This window comes from Stenella coeruleoalba, assembly GCF_951394435.1.
Source record: "Stenella coeruleoalba genome assembly, chromosome: 7".
NCBI lineage: Eukaryota > Metazoa > Chordata > Mammalia > Artiodactyla > Delphinidae > Stenella > Stenella coeruleoalba.
The window spans coordinates 86,556,638-86,573,116 of record NC_137153.1 but is presented as its reverse complement, the minus strand read 5'-3'; the positions used below and the strand labels follow the sequence as shown (position 1 = coordinate 86,573,116).

The 16,479-nt window shown below is 41.2% G+C and overlaps 1 protein-coding gene across 2 annotated transcripts in view; it reads right to left on the bottom strand.

Moving 5' to 3' along the window:
- Nucleotides 1–16,479, bottom strand: part of RECK (reversion inducing cysteine rich protein with kazal motifs) — a 73,293-nt gene that overhangs the window by 3,029 nt on the left and 53,785 nt on the right. For both annotated transcript variants that reach the window (XM_079927405.1, XM_079927406.1), the window contains 7 exons: nt 14,682–14,822; nt 13,337–13,525; nt 11,701–11,823; nt 9,517–9,688; nt 3,626–3,818; nt 2,161–2,371; nt 893–966 (listed from right to left, as the gene is read on the bottom strand). In XM_079927405.1, the coding sequence (XP_079783531.1) occupies nt 893–966; nt 2,161–2,371; nt 3,626–3,818; nt 9,517–9,688; nt 11,701–11,823; nt 13,337–13,525; nt 14,682–14,822 (1,103 nt within the window). The remainder of the gene's footprint in view (nt 1–892; nt 967–2,160; nt 2,372–3,625; nt 3,819–9,516; nt 9,689–11,700; nt 11,824–13,336; nt 13,526–14,681; nt 14,823–16,479) is intronic.

Sequence of the window (16,479 nt, the reverse complement as noted above, 5' to 3'; positions counted from 1 at the left end):
GGTTTGTTGTTTTTGTTTTCTGACTGCTGAGTTTTCTGGCTGAGATAAACACTCTCACGAGGAGCTTTTTTTTTTTTTTTTTTTTTTTTTTTGCGGTACGCGGGCCTCTCACTGCTGTGGCCTCTCCCACTGCGGGGCACAGGCTCCGGACGCACAGGCTCAGCGGCCATGGCTCACGGGCCCAGCCGCTCCGCGGCATGTGGGACCTTCCCGGACCGGGGCACGAACCCGTGTCCCCTGCATCGGCAAGCGGACTCTCAATCACTGCGCCACCAGGGAAGCCCCAGGAGCACTTTTTTAAGGGACAGTTCTGAGTTGGACGCCACAGGAAAATAATTAAAGCCTTCCTGTAAAAATACAGGTGTTTTCATAGAAATGGACATAATTTTCTAGGTAGTGGCAGGTGTTGGCTGCTACATTTCTAGAGACGAGTCTCTAAAACAGCAAGCAGAAAAAGTGATGATACAGCAAAGGGAAAGAGGCAAAACCATCAGAGGAATGTGGCCGGTTCTGGACGCAGCCCCCGGCGGCATGGGGACCATGTGAGGGCTGGCAACCTTGAGACCATCTGGGCGTGACCAGTCCCTGGCTGCCTCGTCTGCCTCCACTATGCCGGCAGGGGACCTTTTCTGAGAAAGGCCCGGGCCGATGGATTGCAGAGCAAGGTCACCACACAGCCAGGTTGTAGAGGGAAGGAGCACAGGACGGAGCCAGACACCTTGAGTTCAAACCCCAGTTCTCCTGGTTGTGAGCTACTATACGGCCTTGGGCAAGTTGCTCCCGTGCAAATTAGTTTCTTCATCTATAAATGACATGACTCATTCTGTCTGTAGGACTACTGACAGGTTTATCGATAAGGTTTCAACGGTACATAGCACATAAAGCAACCTACCTTAGCAATAGTATCCAGTTTTTCTTTGTCAAATAAAACTCTTAACATCCCAGCACATAACGGGCAACAAGCACCTGTATAACAGAAACCATTTTATGTGTGTTCAGAATTAGAAACAAAGAGAATTCATAATAGTTGGTGAAATGACCAGCCCTTCATTTTGTGCTGGGAAAGTCACAGCAGTCCTTCCTGATGACTGCACTTTTAGATATGTTCCCTGACCAACCTGGAGTCTTATACTCTATACATTTACCGAAATCCTTCCTCCATCCCTGCTTTCCTCCTGTGCTACTTCTCAGGTGGGGCAGCTGTGGTTTAATACAGCACAGGGAGAGCTGGCCTTTCAAGACAGGCAGGGCCTAGACCCTGCCCTGCTCAGAACTCACTGCGTGATCCCGGGCAAGTGTTTCCTGTCTGCGAAACACAGGAGCAAGTGTTTCAGGGATTCCATGAGTGTTTAATTCAAATTTAATTTTAAAAATTATTTTAAACTGTTAGACCATAATAAAATGTCAGATCGTGGTCTCCAGGAGGAAAGAGGCTTTGTTCTGCTCACTGCTGTGTCCCCAGTGCCTAGAAGGTGTTTAGGACATAGTGGAAGCTCAAGAAACATTTGCTGAGTTCATGGACAGAGGAATGAACTTGTTAGACTCCAGGTTAATCTGTTCTGTGCAGACTTGGGATAAAGTCTCTTCTGACATCTCTGTCTAACCGAAGAGTATGAGACTGTAAGGTAAGCTGTTTGAAAACTGTCACCACTTATAATAGCCTGTACGAAACAAGACTTTCTTGATTATATGCAACAAAAACAATTAAATTAGATGCTAAGGCCAATCTAAGATAACAACCATCTTCTGTTTTTCTCAATTTCAAATGTTTGTGTTCATCAAAACTACTTCAATTATTCATTCATTAGTAACCAATTCCTTATTCATTAACTTTATAATATGCAAACACTATGCATTTGAACTAATAACCATAATTCTAGCAATTAAATATTGCTGTTTATCTATTGGTGTTTAAGGCAGGATTGAAAAAAGTTTTCCACATTGTTTTAAAATCACCAGACCAGATGATGTCTAAGGCAGATCCACAGCTTTTTAAGGTTGGCCCAGAGTAATGCATCTAATCAGCATCAGCTGGAGTCAAGACTTCCTGAAAGTTTAAACACACTAGTCATCTCTCTTCTCAGTGACTCACTCTCTGGAGACAGATACGCAAATCCTCCCGCTTCCACCCCTGCCCCACCCCAAATACTGCCAGCCTACCGGGTGGGATGATGGGTTTGCATTCGGTCGCCGAGAGCGAAGGACATTTCACAGCAGCACACTCAGTGACAGAACTGTGCTCAGAGAGGACCCCGACAGCCTGGCAGGGCCCATAGTAATCGACCGCCACCCGGTCCGAGTAGGCAGCACACACGCTACTGTAGGTCTCCCCGTTGTGCCCGCAGATGGGCTCTGGGGCTCTGCAGAAGGGCTGAGGGCAAGAAAGCACAGTTAGCCTGTAAACCTCTGTGGTGCACTTTTCCTAACCAAGAGTGCAGAGTAGGTCTCCCTATTTTCAGGAAGGAAGAAAGACAGTATAAATTCTTGGACCCTCTGAAGTAAGCTCCTGAGGTTGCTAAACGTGGGGTGGGGCTGGGGGCAATTGGGCTGTCCCAAGATGAATTGAAGAGATTACTTTTCTCAGCCTCTCTGGGACTTGGGTACTCATTCTCTGTGAACTGATATGAGATAAAAATCCTCCCTCCTTCCAGACTTCCTTTATTCCAGAAGAACCTGTTAGAAGAAAACAAGACCAATCTTCATGCAAATTCAGAGGCCTTATCATTTCATGCTGGGATAAGGAGAGGGAAGAGTGGAGAGATCAGGAGAGCAGACAGACTGGCTCCATGAGGTAGGTTAGGAACATGGAAGCGAAAACTTGAAGCCAGGAACAGGGAACAACAGGAAGAGAAGACTGGGAATTCAGAGTAAAGGTATCAGTGCACTTGGAACATGATCTCTGAGGGGAAACAAGCCCAGGGGGATGACCTGAAGGGATTTTCCGACAATGAAGACCAGGAAATGAGCGGCCAGCAGGTCCGGTGTCAGCCAGCTGTGGGCAGGGGGTGCTGGCCCAAGGCTGGGCTTCCCCCAGGCAGAGGGCCCAGCCCATAGATCAGTGGTACTGTGGGAGGCCTCAGTGGGGTTGTCCTTGGGGTTATTTTTAACATGAATACAGATTTCACAACCCTCAAAGACTGAAAGATAAACTGATGTAAGACAACATTAAGTTTCAGAGAAATTTTCAGTCACTTTTCATACCTCAGGTGGGACTTCAGTGGGAAGAGTGGGGAAAGAGCTCTTTTCTTCGTTGTTTTACCTCGCATCCTTCCTGGGCTGTTTTCTAATGAGGGCCCGCAGAACTAGGGGAAGTGAAGATGCTGCTGACCAATGCCAGGGGTGTGAGACTTTAAATTCTTTTCCTAATGGTTGGCGGCAAGAAGCCTCCCTCTTCTTGCTCTGTACACTAGATGTGCAAAGGTTCACACATGAGCAAGGGGGCCCTCCAGTGTTAGGAGGAAAAGCCAGCCTCGGGGTGGCTCATTTTTGGTGGAGGACTGAGTGCTCTAGATTTGACGGGATCCACAGCAGACCCTGAAGGGGTCTCACTGCTGATTCATGTGTAAAAGATCATAAGCTGATTTCATGCTCAGTGTACTTGGGTTTGTCAGGTAAACAGTGGTACCTGGCACGGGCCTTTGTATAAGAGGCTCTTCCCCCTCTGGTACAAAGTGCAGAGATTGCTGTGCTCCATGTGGTTTGTATCACAAACAGGATCTCGGCCCTGGTCACAGGTGAGCTGTCTTGGCAAACACTCATATTGGCTACATCCAAATTTATCAAAAGTTGTCAGGCAGACTTGTGGTTTGGGTATGCATCTGAAAAACACAAACGCAGCACCATGAGCCAGTGTCGTAAGGGACCATGGTGGGGCCGGCAAAGCACTGACGGGGCACAGGAGGCTGAGGAGAAAGTAAGAGAGCAATCAGAAACAGTCCCTGTGCCCAAGAGCTTATGGAGAGTGGGGAGTCGAGCACGCATGTAAAGCAGGCTATCAGGTAGAAAATCACACACCAAGTGATCGTGGGAATGAGTCATTCTGACTGGGGAGCCTGGAGAAAGCACCGGGAGGAGGTAGAACCAGGAGGATGAAGGCCTGCCAGGCTGAGGGAGCAGCAGAGCAAAGGTGTGATGCCTGAAACCCTGTGGTGCTGGGGGAGAGGGCAGGGGACCCCAAGAGCAGGAGCAAAGTATGCTTGGGGTGGAAGAGGCATGACATGAAGCCATCAAATGGGCTGGGGCCCAATGCTGGAGGCCTTCTCGTTAATAATAAATGGAGCATTTTCAGAGGCTTAATTATCAGCTTGGCTAATATGAGTCTATCTTAAGAGAAGGCTTCACAGTATGTGCTGAAAATTTCAGGTTTCTGTGCTTACAAGGCTGAGGACCTGATGCTGGCTGGTAGTGAATCACTGAGAGAATGCCACCCCCTGAAGCTGGGTTTTCCTAGTAATACCTGAACCTTGCTCCATTCTCAATCCCTGAACTTCTTCAGAGGGGTTAGGGAGAATGGTTCTTTTCTTCTTTAGACTCTTTTTGTCTCCCTCATTTCTATAAAGGGTATTTATAATTTTCTATAACAAGATAAGACCTACGAAAATGTTTAGCTTTTACTGGGTATTTGAAATAATAAGATATACAAATATTAGTCTATAAAGTAAAAGGAGAAGAATGTATTAGCTAGCATCATATAATTTCAAAGGAAATTGCTTCTATTCTTTTTAGAGATAAGCTTCCTGCACTGAAATCACCACCACCACCATCACTACTACTAATGTGGTTGCCTCTTCCGATGGGATTTAAAATTAGGATGCACGTAAAGAGAAATTAAGAAAACAATCCCATTTACAATCACATCAAAAAGAATAAAATATTTAGGAATAAATTTAACTAAGGAAGTAAAAGACCTGTACTTGGAAAACTATAAGACACTGATGAAATAAACTGAAGACGACACATAAAGATGGAAAGATATGCCATGCTCATGGATTAGAAAAACTAATATTGTTAAAATGGCCATGTTACTCAAGGCAATCTACAGATTCAATGCAATCCCTATAACAATACCAATAGCATTTTTCATGGAACTAGAACAAATAATTCTAAAATTTGTAAGGAAACACAAAAGACCCTGAATAGCCAAAACAATCTTGAGAAAGAAGAACATAGCTGGAGGTATCACTCTCCCTGATTTCAAACTATATTACACAGTCATCAAAACAGTATGGTACTGCACAAAAACAGACACATAGATCAATGAAACAGAATAGAAAGTCCAGGAAGAAACCCATTCTTATATGGGCAATTAATCTATGAAAAAGGAGGCAAGAATACACAATGGGGAAAAGACAGCCTCTTTAATAAATGGTGTTGGGAAAACTGGACAACTACATGTAAAAGAATCAAATTGGACTACTTTCTCACACCATACACAAAAATAAATTCAAAATGGATTGAAGACTTAAATGTAAAACCTGAAACCATAAAACTTCTAGAAGAAAACATAGGCAGTATGCTCTTAGATATTAGTCTTAGTAATATTTTTTAGATATGTCTCCTCAGGCAAGGGAAACAAAAGCAAAAATAAACAAATGTGACTACATCAAACTAAAAAGCTCTTGCACAGCAGAGAAAACCATCAACAAAATCAAAAGGCCGCCTACTGAATGGGAGAAGATATTTGCAAACGATATATCTGATAAAGGGTTAATATCCTAAATATACAAAGAACTCATACAACTCAACATCAAAAAAAACAAACACCCAATCAAAAAATGGGCCAAGGATCTGAATAGACATTTTCCCAAGAAGACATAAAGATGGCCAACAGGCACATGAAAAGATGCTCAACATCACTAATCATAAGGGAAATTCAAGTCAAATCACAATGAAATATCATCTCACACCTGTCAGAATAGCTATTATCCAAAAGACAACAAATAAGTCTTGGTGAGGATGTAGAGAAAGGGAAACTTCGTGTGTGTGTGAGCGCTCACACACACACACACAAACACAAACACACACACACACACACACACACACACACACACACAGGAATATTACTCAGCCATAAAAAAGAATGAAATTTTGTGACAACACGGATGGACCTAGAGGGTATTATGCTAAGTGAAATAAGTCAGACAGAGAAAGACAAATACTGTATGATTTCACTTATATGTGGAACCTAAAAAACAAAACAAATGAACAAACATAACGAAAGATACAGAGTCATAGATACAGAGAACCAACGGGTGGTTGCCAGAGGGAGGAGAGTGGGGAGAGGAGAGAAATTGGTGTGGGAGATTAAGAGGTACAAACTTCCAGCTGCACAAGAAAGGAATCACAGGTATTAAATGTACAGTATGGGGCATATAGTTGATAACTACGTACAATAATATCCTTGTGTGATGAAAGACAGTAACTAAACTATTATTTCAAAATGTATAGAAATACTGAGTCACTATGTTGTATACCAGGAACTAACACAGAGTTGTAGGTCAATTATACTTCAAAACTAACAAACAAACTCATAGAAAAAGATCAGATTTGTGGTTACCAGAGGCAAAGGGTGAGGCGAGGGAGAATTAGATGAAGGTAGCCAAAAGATACAAACTTCTAGTTATAATATAGAGATGTAATGTACAACATGATAAATGTAATTAACACTGCTGAATGCTATATATGAAAGTTAACAGAATAAATCTTGAGAGTTCTTAGCACAAGGAAAAAAATTTTTTTCTATTTCTTTAATTTTGTATCTATATAAGATGATGAATATTCACTAAACGTATTGTGGTAATCATTTCATGATGCATGTAAGTCAAATAATTGTGCTATACACCTTAAACTTATATAGTGCTATATGTCAATTCTATCTCAATAAAACTAGAAGAAAGAAATTAGAATGCATGTAGTAATAATTTTACAGAAATTTAAGACATTTGAAGAGAAATAATGAAAAAGAAGAACATTTAGAACTTCACTATCTATTAACATTGAAGGAATGAGAACAAAGAATATCAGGAGAAATTTGGTAATTTTGGAAGGAAAAACATTACCAATATGAACGTACAGAAATAAGAGGATCAATAGGAAAGGCTGAGACTCTGGGGGGTAAATTAAAATAAACACAATCAGGGCAGGGACTTTGTCTTGCTTACTATTGTGTCCTAGTGTTTAGAAAGATGCCTGGTATATCAGTAGATACTTGATGAATGACTATAACTTTATTTATTTATTTATTCTCAACTTTTTGTTTTTTAAACAATTAGTTTTTGAACAGATAATACAAGCCCATGTAGAAAGTGAAAAGACACAAAATCATATACAGTGAAAAGTAAATCTCCTTCCTACTCCTTGTGCCCCAGCCACCTAATTCCTTTCCCCAGAGGCAACCATTATTATCAATTTTTATTTATTCTTCCAGAGATATTTTATGTAAGAATAAGCATTTATATATGCTGACTCAAAAAGTATGTGCATTTAAAATTTTGGTAGCCTTGGACAAATTGCCCTCCAAAGAGGATGTACCAATCTTCACCCCCAAATCCTCTTGTATGGGAGTGCCTACTTGCCTACATTTTGTTATCAAACTTTTTACCTTTACCAATCTGGTAGACAGAAAATGGTACACAATTGTAGTTTTACTTTAATTTACATTTCTCTTAATATGAGAAAGGTTAAGCATTGTGGTAGATCGGCTAGATGATCATTCATCAAATTCATTTAATTTTCTTCCTGGGCATACATCTAGACTACATTTCCCAGCCTCCCTGGCAGTAGTTCTGGCCAAATGACTAAGTTCTAGACAATGGAGTGTGGCTGGAAGTAGAGATGAATTTTTAACCTGGCCTATAAAAGCTTCTCAAGAGCAACCTCCATCATCTCCCTTCTCTTGTCTGCTGGACAGAGGAGGACTAGAGGCTGTAGGAGCAGAGTTGCTAGATGGAAGGATCCTAAGTCTCTGAATCACATGTAGAAAGCCACCTGCTGAACACCCAAATGGACTGTATTTGAACTTCTACTATGTTAAAGCACTGAGATATTTTGTATACAGTAGCTAGAGTTACTCCCCACCAGCTAATATAAGCATCTTTTCAAGTGTTTAAGAACCATCTGTACTTCTTCTCCTATGTTTACATCCTTGGTCCATTTTCTATTGGTTATTGATCTTTGCCCATTTTTATACTAGGTTGTTCATCTTTTTCATATTGATTGGTAGGGGTTCTTTATATTGTAAGGACATCAGCCCTTTCTCTGAGATTCTTCTCAGTTTGTCATTTGTTTGCTACCATGCAGAAAATTTTCATTTTCATGTAGCTGCATTTTTCAAACTTTTCTTTTATATTGATTTTGTATTATACCCAGCCAGCCCTTTCCACTTTGAGATTTTATTGTTTTATTATAAAAGCAAGCCAACCTTATTCAGAAAGGTTAGCAAATAGAGGGAAACAAACAAATACCAAAACAACCCTCAATTCTACCTCCCAACACAACTATATTATCCTTTTGACTTATTTCTTTATCATGTTTCTTTATGTATAGCACCCTGTCTTCTTTCCATAGCAACTCTCTGGGCTTAGTTTTCATGATGTAAACTTTGCTAGATGGGTGACCAACTCTCTTTGCTAAAAGAGAATTTAAACTTGTTAAAATAAATTTAACACACGAGAAGATCTTTCCTTCCCTTCATGCTGCACCAGGATTTTCAGGATGGAGAAGCAGTTGCTTGTTCTCCACAAAACCTTCATAAGGCAAGGACTGTGGCACTGGGACATGTCCTGCTCAGCTCTCTGAGGTAGTCAGTGAAAACTCCAGTTCTAGAAGCTTGAAACCTAAGTGCATCATCAGGACCCTCATCCTGCAGCCACCACAGGCAGAAATCCATCATTAAGGCAAGGTCAACTGCACTCTGAGCTCCTGAGGAAAATGCAGAGAAAGGAGCCCCTAAACAACTTCATAAAATACTGAAGTTACACTTCCAGAGATTTCTCATGTCCCATCCCTACAATGGAGGTAGGTTTTAAGTAGAATGTTTCCTATTGCCATCAGGCATAAGTAGCTAGTAACAAGAATGCATCTACTTCTCTTGTCTCAACTGCCACCTCTCCTTGCCTCACACTTTGTTCCAGTCTTACAAAACTGCTCTAGCTCCCGGCATACACCACGCTCTCTCCTCGTTTCCAGCAGCCAAGATCTTTGCTCCTGTTACTCTCTCTACCTTCACCAGCACCACCTTTCCTCCACCGTAAACCTTGCTGTCAGTCTCCTCCTCGTTTTTCCAGCCGACTGTCACATGCTCTAGAGGCTTTCCCAGGTTCCCCCAGGCTGTGTAAACTGCTCAACTTCTGGGCCCCCAATCAAAACATGTTACCAAGCAGCTTTACCTGGATCTTTCCCTCTAGACTCCAACTTTTCAGGGCAGAGACCACCTTAATTCATCTTTGTATTTTCACTGTCTGGTATAGAGTAAGTGGTGACCTTCAGTTGAAAAAGATAAGGAGGCATTTGACTTACCTTTGGTTTTTCGGGCAGGGGTTAGGAGTACATGGATCCTTTGAGATGCATGATCCAAACTCAAACTGATGGTCTTGGAGGCCCACACAGCGAGCAATGCAGGCACTGGGGTAAGTGCGTCCATTCTGCCCACACACAGGGACAAACTGATCTGCACAGTTACAGGGCAGACCTGAAGGGAGGAGAGTGCCTCAACAATGTGCATTTGTACGGTCCCCTTCCCCTCTTGTTTCCTAATTAAGGCAAACCACTAACAAGCACGCAGAGGTCTCAGGTTAAAATACAATTTTAATAAGTCAGAAAAAAAATCCTTCCAATCTCTGACAGTGTTTTTAAAGGCGGCAAGGTTCTGAAAAGCCATTTGTCTGCATAACGACTTTCCTTTGTTCCATTTATTGCCAGCTAATTGAGGGCCTCCGGATCTTGATTCCAGGGGTAGAGACGAACAGAGCTATGGGTAGGAAAAGTAAAGAATGTTTCTCCCAATCTGGTATATAAAATCTGAAATTTAGATGTTTGATTCTGGCTTAGGGGATTTCTAGAATGTTAGAGGATAATATCAAAACCAAGACAAATAATCAAGGTTGTAAATGCGTCACATAGGTTCCTTCCATCTCCTTAGGGAGGGGGAAGAACAAGAAGGTAGTAACTTGGGAAATTATTGTGACTTGAGACTTAAGAATTTTCATGAACATCTCCTTCTGAGTCCTGTGTGGACTGGGGCACTCTCTGAGTCCCCCAGAATGTGGTATACTTTGTGGCCAGTAAAATCTCCTTAGAGTCTGCTAGCTAAACAGTCATTAATGTAATTTATCCCAGGACACGAGGGGCTACACACTACAGGGAAAAAGCATCCTGCTAGTTGTAAAGTTCAACTTCCCAAAACACTTAGATGTAAGTAAATAAATAAAAGTCTTCCGTGTACGTCCTTAGTTCATTTTTCATCCCCACATCATTTTAACTGTTTCTCTAAGCAGAATGAATTGTCCTCATCAGACCAAGCAGACAAAGGATAAAAATAAAGGACAACAACAACAGAAGAATAAAGCAGCAAAGACTGGTACTCATTAGGGTGGACAGAGGATGGGGTGGAGCTAGTCCTCCCTCTACTTCCTCATCAGTCTGCCGTTCACTTCTTACTTCTGATCTCCTTTTTATTTCCAATGGGCTGGAGATACAAGGTTGGTAAAACCCTATTCTGTTCTCTTCCTACCCCACTCCATGTGTAATACCAACTCCATGGAAGGAGAATCAAGCTGCTGGTGCAGCAGCAAGACATGGAGTAAGGGCAGCTACCTGGTTCCTCTTCACCCAGAAGCAAAGGTATTTCAGATTTGGGAAAAAGCAGATACCAGCAGATGCCAGCCACTGTGCTGTTGCTGTTGACAACCGTAGCTTCTTCTCAAGAAAAGAGCATCCCATCGAGCTAGGTTTTTCACTTATTGCAGCTGGTGTGAGCATAATACCAGCAGCATAAAGCAAAGGAAAGTCAAGAAAGTCATATTCTTGACCGATTGTTCACAAAAATTCTTAAGTTTCAAAATTACAATAATTTCCTGAGTTACTTTCCTGTTTTTCCCCATCCTTAAGGAGATATGAATGGAAGGAATCTATGTAAGGCGTTTACAACCTTTGTCTTTGTCTTGCTTTTGTTATCACCCTTCAACATTCCAGAAATCTCCCAAGCGAGACTTGATACATCTAACTTCTAGATTTTATATAGTAGATTGGGAGAAACATTCTTTATTTTTTCTACCATAGCTTTGTTTATAGGGGTCCCTACCTATATGAATTCAGTAAGACAAGGTAGGACAAGAAAGAAGGTGGTAATAAAAACATTAAAACAGAAGCAAATTTAGAAAATACATGGACACTTTAGACCATAATGGTAGGGATAAATGGGTATTTTAGCAAGTAGAAAAATTACATTTAACTAAAACCATCCCAATCACTGTCCCTGCTCTTTTTGACTCATGGAACTCTAAAAGGACCCTAAGAAACCACTTAGTTTAATGCCTTCAATTTATAGAGGAGGCAACAGATCCAGAGAGGAAAGTGCCTTGCTCTCAGGTTATGTATTAATTTTACTGTGAAAATTTGCAGTTAAGGCAAGACCAGAGAAGCTGCCTTGAAGGGAACATGAGTACAAAGGGATGAGGGCAGCTTCTGGGTGACCATGGTTACCTGTGAAGGTACGACGGTCATCTTCTGAGCTGTGCTCACTGAGACACAGGCGGGTAGAACACACCAAATTACCAGCAAAACAAGAACAGATATTGCAGTCAATATTAAAGGAAGTTCCATGACCTGAGAGAAAGAGAAATAAAATGTTGATCTATGTAATGCATTTATAAATAAATCATAAATTAAAAAATGTAATAGTTTAAAGAGCTTTAAAATAGAAATTCTTGAAAGATGACTTCTGAGTACACAAACTAGGGAGTTAAATTTGTAATACTTATAGTTTTGTATTTACCTCCCACCATACCCCTCCAAACCCCTAATGTGCTCATCTCACCAGACTGCTCCTTATTCTCTGAGAATGTTCCTGGCTACCTCTTTTGCCTCAAGTGCTCATTCCTTTCCTCCTTCTGGAACTTTATTCATCTTTCCAGGACCAGTCCTGATGCCATCTTTGGGTTGAAGACTCTCCTGATGCCCTGGCAGAAATGACTAGCTCCTTAAAGTACATACATTTGGTCTGCTCCTTTTTGTGGCTCAAATTCTCTCCCTTCTTAGCATGCAAAGCATGACCTCAATCCCTCACCCCAGTTTCAGCTCCACAAGGCACTAGTATGTTCTTTTGTAGAGAACAGGCATTTAATCAGTGAAAGCTTATGGAAGGAATGAACTTGTCTATCTTCAGATGTTTTCTGTGATTCAAGGTACATACATTACATTTTAGAATATGGACTAAGCAATGAATACCTGACTTGCTGGTCTAAGCAGAAATTTGCAAGCCCTTTTTAGCCAAGAGTACTCTTCTTAAAATAAAATCTCACCCAGAAGAGTAAAGCAAGAGGCATATGAAAGCTGAACTACTCTGGTTGATGGGTAGGGGGATGGACATAGAGGTAAGGGTAGCAGAATGAGCACGTGTAGTGGGGAACACATTCTCAAAAGTGGTATTTTTTTCACAATTTTTGAGGTTATATATTGATATGAACAGTTATTAGGGTTATAAGCAAAAGATGGTTAAGGAAACAGTGAGAAAGCAAGACTCTTAGACTTTTAGAGAAGGCGATAAAGCAGGGCACCTTTTAATGTGCTCTCTCGCAACCACGAATCAACAGTGTAGTTTCCATCCCCCAGTTTGCTTTGCATGACGTCAAACTCTGAGTTTTACTTCTGGGAAAGGGGCAGAGGGGAGAGAGACTGTTGAGGAAGGGGTGGGGAGGGGTAGACCTGTGTCCTTGCCTGTGGAGGGCAAGGGCTTTGGAGTCGAATAGGCCTGGGACTGAATACTGCTTTGGTCACTTACTAGGTGGGTGACCTCTCTTACCATCAGCTTCTTTACAATAGCACCCGTATCGAAGAGCAACTGGGAGGATTTAAGGAGATAACACAGGCCAAGACTTAGCATAGTGCTTGGCACACAGTTAAGAGTTCAAGTGTTAGTTATTATTAGCTATTAGTCCCTTCTTGATGAGGCTTCTAAGAGGGTTCCTTAGAAGTCCTCATGTTCTGTATAGTTGAAAAATACTTCCCTGGAATATCTGCTTTGTAGACTTTACTTTCTGGTGAGAACCCATCCAATGTTCTCCCTACAAAATTAATATAACTAATCTCATGTTAAAAACAAAAACAGTTCAAGACTCACTTTTTCTTTTTCCTCCAACAATACAAGACTTCTGAAGGTCTATACAGTGCATCTCTATACAGTTTTCTAAGAGTCCACTTTGCCCGCATGAGCAAATTTTATAACAACCAACTTCCCCTGCAGATGATGGCACTTGGATCAGTGTCCCTTGACGGACAATAAAATCAGATGCTTCTCCCAATTTGCAACCTGTATAGACAAAATTAGCTGAGAGAGTTGGTATTGTTCTCTGATATTGTTTTATGACATTAGATACACTTCACACAAGTCTTATAGGTACTGTGTGGCCACTGAAGATTATGTAATAGAACTTTCACTAAAGAACTGCTTTGGTTCACTGGCCAAAAGCATAACCTCTCAAACAAAAATTCCATGTTCTGTGAGATGGTGATGATTAAAGGACATGTACCTCAAAGTTAGCAATAGTTCTGTACAAAAATGCTATCAGATATGTAGTTTTTTATTTCTTTAGGCTTATCAAATGTATGTTAAAATCACAGATATTTTTAAAATGGAGTATGGCGACTGACTAGTTTTAGAATAATCTTGGTCAGAAAACTTTTAGTGATGGAATACAAGTATATCTTAAGTTCAAAGAAAAGTTGAATACTTGATTGGACTTAAGGAAAACCCATTTGTTTCCAAATTTAACAAGATTTATTATGATGCTATAGCTGATATATTATAGCATTACACAAATATTATACATGGTCTTTTGAGACATCATGCTTATTTAATCTTTTGTTCCTTTTTACTTCACACATGTTTAAAAATGTTGATTCTAACACGATAAAGAAACATTTTCAATTGGAAAATAGATAAAAGAAAGCAACTATATTCTAAAGGGACCCACAGAGAGATAAAGACCATAAAAATTCTATGGGATAAAAATTTTTCAGCCTTAAGATCATGTGCATTTCAGCACAACATTAAATTTATGAAGATAATTACACATCCGATTGAGAATGCTATTTCTCCATGTTTTAAAGGAGAGAAAAGAAAAAACACGAACAGTGTGCAGTACATCTTCTCAAACATTACAGCATAGAAGACAAAGTACAAAAAGCTGGCCCAAGGGTCTTTCTTCTTTTGTTGTCAAGAACCCTATGACTCGTTATGAGAGTCTGGTTTTGGATTGAAATTAGGTTACAATCAAAATGACTATTGAAAATTACATTTGTCTTTGTCTTTTTCTGCTTACATAAATAATACATGTTGGAAAAACCTTGAACATTATAGAAAAACATAATTTAGAAAATAATCTCATTCCAAAGATAACTCCTATGAAGAAACAGCAGAGGCACGTACTCATACCCACCCCACACCCCACCCATCTACCTCTTACCTTGAACACAAGAGTATGGAAGGCAGGGATCACCAGACGGACACCCTTTCCGGTTTACCTCACAGAGCTCATTAGCAGGGCAAGGATTTGGGTTACAGGGATGAGTCACTTCTTCTACAATGTTACCCAAAGTACTTGGTCCTGAAAAAACAAAAACAGATCAGTTTAACCAACCCAAAAGAGTAACAGAGGTCTGTAAATTGTCTGAGTTAATGACATCTGGAACAAATGGACAGCTCATGAGGACTGATTCTAGTAAGCTATTAAAATACTCAGATTCCTTGATCATTTTGTGCATTTAGCATAAACATACATTCATTCATTTGTTATAAATAAATGTTATTGGGTGCCTACAATACACCTGGCAAGGTTCTAGGTACTGGAGATACAGTAGTGAACAAAATAGACAAATCTCTAACATAGAGTTTACATTCTGATCAGGAAATAGACAATAAATAGACACTGTGTGTGTGTGTGTGTGTGTGTGTGTATATCTATGTAAATAAAAAGTCAGATAACAATAAATAATAAGAAGTGTAAGGGGATGGAAAGTAACAGGTATATTTTCAATAAGGTAGTCAAATAGCTTATGTCTAAGAGGGATAATTTAGCACATTTCACCATAAATGATGGTAATTTATTATGGTAAGATGGACCCTATACCATGATTATATTTCTTGTTAAACAATGACCAAGGAAGAATCTCATTTAATATACAGTCATCCCTCAGCATCTGTGGGGGATTGGTTCCAGGACCTCCATGGATACCAAAAACTGAGGATGCTCAAGTCCTTTATATAAAATGGCATACAGGGGCTTCCCTGGTGGTGCAGTGGTTGAGAGTCCGCCTGCCGATGCAGGGGACGTGGGTTCGTGCCCCGGTCCGGGAGGATCCCATATGCCGTGGAGCAGCTGGGCCCGTGAGCCATGGCCGCTGAGCCTGCGCATCCGGAGCCTGTGCTCCGCAACGGGAGAGGCCACAACAGTGAGAGGCCCGCGTACCGCAAAATAAATAAATAAATAAATATATATATAAAACCATTAAAAAAAAAAAAAGGCATACATAGTATTTGCATATAACCTAAGTACTCTCTCCTGTATAGTTTAAATCATCTCTAGATTATTTATTTATTTTAATTAAATTAATTTATTTATTTATTTTTGGCTGTGTTGGGTCTTCATTGCTGTGCGCGGGCTTTCTCTAGTTGCGGCGAGCGGGGCTACTCTTCGTTGTGGTGCGCGGGCTTCTCATTGCGGTGGCTTCTCTTTTTTTTTTTTTTTTTTTTGCGATACGCGGGCCTCTCACTGTTGTGGACTCTCCCGTTGCAGAGCACAGGCTCCGGATGCGCAGGCTCAGCGGCCGTGGCTCACGGGCCTAGCTGCTCCGCGGCATGTGGGATCTTCCCGGACCGGGGCACGAACCCGTGTCCCTTGCATCGGCAGGCGGACTCTCAACCACTGCGCCACCAGGGAAGCCCGGGGTGGCTTCTCTTGCTGTGGAGCACGGGCTCTAGGCACATGGGCTTCAGTAGTTGTGGCTCGCGGGCTCTAGAGTGCAGGCTCAGTAGTTGTGGCGCACAGGCTTAGTTGCTCCATGGCATGTGGCATCTTCCTGGACCAGGGCTCGAAACTGTGATCCTTGCATTGGCAGGCGGATTCTTAACCACTGTACCACCAGGGAAGTCTATCTCTAGATTATTTATAATACCTAATACTATGTAAATAGTTGTAAATAAAATGTAAATGCTATGTAAATAGTTGCCAGGTATACAGCAAATTCAAGTTTTGCCTTTTGGAA